Here is an 8090-nt window from a genome sequence, read left to right as displayed (position 1 = left end):
TCTCATGACCTGTAATCTTTCCTGACATATGTTTAAGGATGTCTTATGACTCTTGGTTTGCTGTGTTTGAATTACTGAATTGCCTCGGGGCAGACCTCAACTGGCACGTTGAGTCGAGTGAGCTCTGTCCTATTGCAATAGCTATAATAAAACTGGGTCCCTAAATCTGGATGCTGGACTTGGAAATAGTTTCCTTGGTTTTGTGGTTTATGCACAAGGTGATTGTTCCTCACCTGGGTAACAAACAAGGTGGTGTAGAGGTGAATTCTTACCGCACCTTCTAATTCTATGATATTGCCAAGATGGTGGGTTCTGGAGTTTTGAGACTGGAGGGATGCTCAGAAAGTCTTCAGTTGCTGCAGCTCAGTTATAAATGCTACTAAAGCGCTACACTTTAAGCCACCTATTAGCAATCCTGGCTTTCATCCATGTACAGTGGTGCCTCGCAAGACGAAAAGAATCCGTTCCGCGAGTCTCTTCGTCTAGCGGTTTTTTCATCTTGCGAAGCAAGCCCATTGATGGCTTATCGGATTAGCGCTATTAGCGGCTTAGCGCAGTGTTTCCCAACCGGTGTTCCGCGGCACACTAGTGTAGGACGCCCCGTGCTCCACGCAGGTGTCCGCAAGCCTTGCGCACCCGGGGGATCTCCCCCCGGGAGCGCAAGGCTTGCGGGCAGCAGCCTGCAGCGCGGAGCACGGGGCGCCCTCCAGAGGACGCCCCGTGCTCCGCGCTGGTGTTGGCCAGCCTTGTGCACCCGGGGGATCTCCCCCCGGGAGCGCAAGGCTTGCGGGCGGCAGCTGGCAGCGCGGAGCACGGGGCACCCTCCGGAGGACGCCCCGTGCTCCGCGCTCGTGTTGGCAAGCCTTGCGCACCCGGGGGGCGCATGGGGCGCCCTGAAACAGAGTGTTCCCCATGCTGCGGACTGTAGCCTGCCGCCGGACGCGCGGGGCGCCCTGAAGCAGAGCGCCCCTCGCGCCAGGCAGACATGGGCCAGCCCCACAAGCTCGGGGGACAGCGGGGAGGCGCAGCACCGCCATCCCACTGTTCCCCGACCTGGTTTTTTGGGGGGGAAATAAAGGAAAAATTTTTTCCTTTATTTCCCCCCTCAAAAAAGTAGGTGCGTCCTATGGGATGGAGCGTCCTATGGGACGAAAAATACGGTACTTACTATTTCATAATAAAGTAATTATAAAATACTTTCTTTGTGTTTATTTGATTCCTATTAAAGAGAGTTGCTTTATATATAGTCAATATAGGCACAGAGTTAATTTTTTAAACATTTTCTAATGGTGGTGTGCCTCGAGATTTTTTTCATGAAACAAGTGTGCCTTTGCCCAAAAAAGGTTGGGAAACACTGGCTTAGCGGATAAGCAGATAAGCGGCTTAGAAAAAGGGGGGGGGAGGGGAAAACCCCCCCGCAGGAACTTGCAAGACATTTTCGCCTTGCAAAGCAAGCCCATAGGAAATTCGTTTTGCGAAGCGCCTCCAAAACGGAAAACCCTTTCGTCTAGCGGGTTTTCCGTCTCTCCTGTTTTTCAGACAGGAAGTCTCTCCCAGCCTGAGGATGAAACCTCAGGGCCTTTCACACGCAAACCAGGTGCTCTGTACTACTGCTGTGTGACACAAAATGCCCTTTTTTTACCTGAGAACCTGGAGAGCAGCTGCCAATCAGAGTAGATTGGACTATATGGACGAATAATTTTACCTAAGATAAGGTAGCTTCCTTCCCATGTTCCTATCGCACAGCTATTTAGATATCACTATGTATTGATTGGTGCCTTCCATTATTATTGCCGTTTCAGGCATGTGGTGGTTTGCAAAAATCGGGTGTCTCCCTTTCTCTGCAACACACGGGAATGCAGGAATCTCAGCTAAAGCTGACAGATGCCATCCAACCTCTGTTTAAATCCGAAACCTTAAATGTCAAGATTGACAGACAGGTCTGTTGACACTGCAATGTTTGGAACTATTTCAACAGTGGTTGATGCCATGCTGACTGCTGTTGATGCACTAAGATCAAGATCCTGCATCTTCCTCAGTGAAAGGCCCAAGGCATCTATCGCCACCTGACGTCCTAAGACACCATCCAAGCCCTATCCACTGGTTGGCTATCATTCAAAGATGCCTCCAGTTTACGAAAATGAGAAGTGCTGCTTTGGGACAGTGCTATTTCCCCTTTAGAAACCTGTCATGTGAGGCCACAATTTGACTTTACAATTTTCCTCAGTTTCATGGATGGTTCTGCACAGGCACCCGTTCTATGGAGGTGAGCCCTCTTTGAAAAACACCGCAGCCTAGTTCGCCAGCCCCACCATCCTCTCGCTGACTTCCCAAAGTTTCTTGGCCACGGCGTCATCCCGGGCATGTGGCTTGGGGTCGTGCAGCCTGCAATCGGCAAAATAGCGCCCGCTGTACTTCTCGATGCCTTCCTCAGTGGCACAGTAGATGGACGTCTGAGCTCCGCTGGTCGTGTCTCGGAAGAAGAGCCAGCAGATGGGGAGGAAAAGAGGCTTCAGCCAAACCGAAATGTGACGGAAAAAATCTGATTTAACAAGCCCTGAAAGCAGAAAGATAGGAAAACATCAGTTGCCAGAACTGGATAGAATAAGAAGAGAGCCCAACTGATGGACCAAAGGGGGTCTATCTAATTTAGTATCCACTTTTCCACTGTGGCCAACCAGATGCCCCTTTTTGCAGAACAGAACAGTCAACAGTCAGGAAAAATGGGAGCTGGAGTCTAATAACACCTAGAGGACCAAAGGAAGCCCGTCAGCTTCCTTCTCTTCCACAGTCTCAGTGTTGCCCCTTGTAAATCTCTGCAGGGATAAGGATGAGGATGGGAACAGAACTAGGAGGAGTTACAGATAGGTAGCCGTGTTGGTCTGCCATAGTCAAAACAAAATAAAAAAATTCCTTCCAGTAGCACCTTAAAGACCAACTAAGTTAGTTCTAGGTATGAGCTTTCGTGTGCATGCACACTTCTTCAGATACACTGAAACAGAAGTCACCAGACCTTTCTATATAGTGAGAAGGTGGGGAGGGGTATTACTGAGAAGGGTGGTGGGAATGGGTGATTGGCAGATAGCTGTGATGAGCCTGTTGACGACTCTTAACGACTGCAATAGGTCTTACAGGAAAAAGCAAGGGGTGAGAAGGTGAAAAATGGCTCCACCTGCAATTGACTCTGTCTCTGCCCTTCCCTGGTTCTGTCTCTGTCTATTGTTGGGCTCCTTGCTTTCTGCCCCTCCAGTCCCCCAAGGGCACCAGACACCACTATAGAGGGTCCCAGGTTGAGGAACGGAGCTGGACCTGCCACTCACCTGGATGGACTGCGTAGCAGGTAACGTTCGTCCCTTCCAGTCGATTGGCGAGCTCCCGGGTGTACAATATATTGGCCAGTTTGCTGTTGCAGTACGATTGGAACCCTGCCAAGTGCCCATCCACTGGCTTGTGGATGTTCTGAAAGTCAATCTTCCCGGTTTGATGTGCTTTGGAAGCCACCACCACCACACGGCTGGGCGCACACTGCTTCATCCGCTCCAGGAGGAGGTGGGTCAGAAGGAAATGGCTCAAGTGATTCACCTGGAACACCAAATTGAAGCCATCCTCACTTCGGCTTCCAGACCCGACACCTGCCGGAACACGAAGCTGGATTAAACAGGTGCAACGCGGAGGCAGGCCTTTTCACTGGTGGCGCCAGCCCTGTTGAAATATGAGAGGCCCCCATCACTATCATCTGCTGTCTCTTGAAGACACACCTGTTTAGGCAAGCATAGTCCATATAAGTTTATTGTTCTAGCCCAGGGGTCAGCAAACTTTTTCAGAAGGTGCTGGTCCACTGTCCCTAAGACCTTTGAGAGGCCAGACTATATTTTGAAAAATATAGAGATGCATTTTAGATAAAAGGACACAGCATTCTATGCAAGAGCTCCAGGCAGGCCCTACAAATAACCCAGAGATGCATTTTAAATAAAAGGACACATTCTACTTGGGTAAGCCATGCCCCCCCATGACTCTCCCCTCCCTTCTCCACAGCACCGGACGAGCCCCGGTGGCTGCTTACCTGTGTCGGCAGGGGCTGGCGGTGGTGGGAGGATGAGCAGTGCGCGAAAGGGCTCTGGAGAGGGGCTGGCAGCAACAAAGCCCAAATTGAGCCTGCTTACAATGGCAGCCCCTCAAGCGCTAATGCTGCTGCTGCTGGCACCAACAAAGCCCAGCCCACTACCTCTCAGTCTCCAGAGTTTCAGGCAGGGGACATTCCCAGCCCTACCTGGGGGTGCCACTGGGAACTGAAAACCTTGGCCCTTCTGCATGCAAAGCAGCTGTGCCCCTTCCCCAAATCTCACCTGCATTGTTGATGAGAATGTCAAGGCGGGGCTCAGATCTCAAGAAAGCCGCTGCAAAAGCTCTCACTAACGTGAAGCTGGCCAAATCCAGGCTCATAAAGAGAACTTCATTGTTCCCACTTTCCTGCCAACATTAAGGGGGGATATGGTGGGGAACAGCATAAAGATTAAGCAATACATTCCTAAAACAAATGCAAAATACATAAATCAGTGGATTAGATTAGCAGATCAACGGAGCTTGTTCACCACCACCCCCATCCCAGAAAAAAACAGGCGAGGAGGTGTGTTTAAAGTACGCACCTACTACACCTATTCCAGGGAATGGTTTCTCTTAATAATTTTATTGGTTTAGTTTTCTTTGTAAACCGCTTTGAGGGTGTTTTTTTTTTATTTTAACAATCAAGTGGGGTATAAATTTTATGAAGTGAATATATTAGGCCACTTTTTACAGTAGAATTGCTTTGAGAAGTTATTTTAAAATGGAATCATAAAGGCTGCCCTTTTGAAGGAGGCAGGTGGCCAGTGCTTACCCTCCTGATGTCATAGACGGCAGATTCTCCTCGCCTTCTGTCACGGCAAGCCAGGATGACGCGGGCTCCCCTCCGGGCCAGATCCAGAGCCGTTGCCTTTCCAATCCCAGTGTTTCCACCTGGAAAAGTTCAAGGGGAAAGTTTAATTCGCTGGGGGTCTTGGCAGACCGCACAACGATTTTTCTGGCAATAGTAATGAGCTGTGCTAGATGCTGTATGGTTTTAACCGCATTTTCACTATATCCTTTATTTCTTACAGGTTGCATTTTGTTGCATTATAATTTGATTTCCAGAGAGTTTGGGGTCAGAGGCAGTACATGCTTCTGAATGTCTGTTGCTGGAAACAGAAGGAGGAGAGAGTGGTGGTTGTGCTCAGGGATCTGCTTGCTGGACTAAGTGGGTCCCTGAACTGATCCAGCCGAAATCTCTTCTTAAGAGAACTCAGAATGCAATATAATACATACATATATTGAATGCTATGGATGTGCTGTCTCTCATCTTCCACTACAAACCCTCAGACACGTCACACACCACCTGAATAAAGCTCTGGAGCCCTCTGCCAGATACTCCTGGACTACAATTCCCAGCATTCCCAATGCTGAGAAAACATGAGGGGTGGGTGGGCTGGAGTGCAGGCACACCTGGAGAAAGGTCACCGGTGCAACCCTATAATAGGTTTGCTGAGAAACATGCCCCACTGGCGCTCCAGGGAGCTTCCTTCTAAGTCAGCCTGCGCAGGATCGCAGCTGGGGAGATGCGCTCAGTCTCGTCTGACGTTTTTCCCTTGGGATCCCGAAGCAGGAAACCCCGAAGCGGGAGCTCCCGCAGACCCTCTTCGGACGCTCTAACCACTGCCCCACGCTGCCCCCCGTCTTCCGGGAGCGATTCTCACCCGTGATCAGCACCGTCTTGCCCCGCAGGCTGGTCTCGTTCTTGCACGTGGCCCCTTTGATGAAGTTGTAATAGAGCAAGGCGTAGAGGCCCAGCGCCAGCGCCAGACCCGCCAGCGCCTCCGCGGCGGCCATCGCGCGCTTCTTGCGCCCGGAGCGCAAAAGGGAGGAGGAGGAGGAGGAGGGGGCGCCAGCAGCAGCCTAGGCGCGCATCTTGCGCCCGCGATCGCCGGCTCCTCGCACTGCTGGTCGGAGGAAGAGGCGGACGCCGCTGATCCTGCTCCTCCTCGGGAGGCAGGTTCCCAGCAGCCAGACGCGCCCCGGATCCTTCCTCTTTCTCCCCCGGACCCGTGCGCAACGCTGCGCGCCTGCCGCCCCTTGCGCGCCAAGGCGTGCCGGGAACGCTTGCAGAGATGCGCGTCACGGTCAGCGGTATCCCGGACCGCGTGGGGGTCAGAGCTCCGCCCCATAGCAAAGTCCGCGTCCCTGGCCCCGCCCCACCAGGAGGGTCCAAAGATCCAGGCCGGTCGCCTTGATCCGTTGCTGTCCTTCGTTACGCGCACGTCCCATCCTCGGATAGATGGCACCCGCATGAGTGCAATTTCAGGGGCTCCATGATCACTGCAGATGGTGACAGCCGTCACGAAATTAAAAGACGCGTTCTTCTTGGGAGAACAGCAATGGCAAACCTAGACAGCATCTTAAAAAGCAGAGACATCACCTTGCCGACAAAGGTCCGTATAGTAAAAGCTATGGTTTTCCCACTAGTGATGTATGGAAGTGAGAGCTGGACCATAAAGAAGGCTGATCGCCGAAGAATGGATGCTTTTGAATTCTGGTGCTGGAGGAGACTCTTGAGAGTCCCATGGACTGCAAGAAGATCCAACCTCTCCATTCTGAAGGAAATCAGCCCTGAGTGCTCCCTGGAAGGACAGATCCTGAAGCTGAGGCTCCAAGACTTTGGCCACCTCATGAGAAGAGAAGACTCCCTGGAAAAGACCCTGATGTTGGGAAAGATGGAGGGCGCAAGGAGAAGGGGACGACAGAGAACAAGATGGTGGGACAGTGTTCTCGAAGCTACCAGCATGAGTTTGACCAAACTGCGGGAGGCAGTGGAAGACAGGAGTGCCTGGCGTGCTCTGGTTCAGGGGGTCACGAAGAGGCGGACACGACTAAACAACTAAACAACAACAGCTTGAATAAAATATCACAGGTGGGGGCAGGATCGACCGCAAGACGTGATGCACCTTGCAGTGCCGAATTTACGTATATGCGAAACAAGCTATAGCTTTAGGCCCCACTCTCTTGGGGCCCCCCAAAAAAATTTAAAGGAAAAAAACACCTGGATGTACATTTCCAAAATATAAGATAAAAAATAAAATAAAATAAAACCGACATACAGCAACAGTGTTTTGTGTTGTGTAGGCTCCTATGATGTAAATAATGGGCCCCACCTGCTCCCTAAAATATCACTGGTTTGCTCATTTCTATATCAATTACTTTGATCAAATACATATTTTGTTACATGCAAATGGCTTTAGATTCCTATTAGGTCCATAAATTACCATGTAGCATGTATTCAACACAAAAAACAGTGACAATTTGTTACTGACAAAGGACAGCTGGCCCATTACCTTCAGTAGCTTAGGGCTTCATCAAACCTAAATCCGGCCCTGCATACACACCATTTGAATGGCAATGATGACCATCAACTTTTTTTGGGGGGGGGCAGTCATACCCCTCAAATATTTTATTGGGGGGCCTTGCCCTAGAAGCTGGCTCCTATGCTCAGTTTTCTTTTTTTCTTTATTATTTATGAAAGCTGCACTATACCCACTGGTCTCAGGGCAGTTCATTGGATAAAACCACAAAATACATAATCAAAAGAAATACAACCCAATAACCCCCCCATACAAAAATTAAAATAAAAACCCCACATTTTAGAAGGGCACTGTTAAACTCGGGTGTGCTTGCTTCAAACAGGTTGCAAAGCCTTGGCAAAGGTTTCACAAAAGGCTTTCCGCCCCTTGAAACACCGCCTTCCACTGGAAATAATCCTGTAAAGAATTTTAACTGCGGACATGGACCATGAACCCCATTGAAGGAAAGCAAAGAAGTCTCACCTCCTTAGGGAGAGAGAGATTGGCAGCTCTTGGAAGGGAACCATTTTTTGAGCCTGAAATTCCAGTTCCACCATAGTGGGTGGGGAAGGAAAAAGGCGGGGAAACTCCCCACCTCAAGGACAACTCAGAACCCACAGAATTATCATCATTATTAAATTTTAAAACCACCCTTCATCAAGAGACCACAGAGCAGTTTACAAC

General features: G+C 50.2%; 1 protein-coding gene across 1 annotated transcript; it reads right to left on the bottom strand.

Moving 5' to 3' along the window:
- Window positions 1-2144: 2144 nt before the first annotated feature.
- Window positions 2145-6502, bottom strand: LOC309331759 (dehydrogenase/reductase SDR family member 13-like). Its single transcript, XM_081844269.1, has 5 exons — window positions 5769-6502; window positions 4877-4995; window positions 4347-4470; window positions 3321-3632; window positions 2145-2557 (listed from the first exon to the last, which is right to left on the bottom strand). The coding sequence occupies exons 1-5, from the start codon at window positions 5899-5901 to the stop codon at window positions 2295-2297; spliced, it is 951 nt and encodes a 316-aa protein (XP_081700395.1). The 5' UTR covers window positions 5902-6502; the 3' UTR covers window positions 2145-2294.
- Window positions 6503-8090: the final 1588 nt, after the last annotated feature.

This window comes from Podarcis erhardii (genome assembly GCF_964252035.2).
Source record: "Podarcis erhardii genome assembly, chromosome: 16".
NCBI classification, from domain to species: Eukaryota; Metazoa; Chordata; class Lepidosauria; order Squamata; family Lacertidae; genus Podarcis; species Podarcis erhardii.
Note: the sequence above shows the minus strand (reverse complement) of the source record. Positions and strands in the feature narration are given on the sequence as shown.

Coding starts and splice junctions, on each gene's coding strand:
- LOC309331759 (XM_081844269.1), bottom strand. CDS start 5,901: ATGGCCGCCGCGGAGGCGCTGGCGGGTCTGGCGCTGGCGCTGGGCCTC. Junction 4,996..5,768: donor CAAGACGGTGCTGATCACGG/GTGAGAATCGCT, acceptor GAACTTTTCCAG/GTGGAAACACTGGGATTGGA. Junction 3,633..4,346: donor CATTCTCATCAACAATGCAG/GTGAGATTTGGG, acceptor GTGTTCCGGCAG/GTGTCGGGTCTGGAAGCCGA.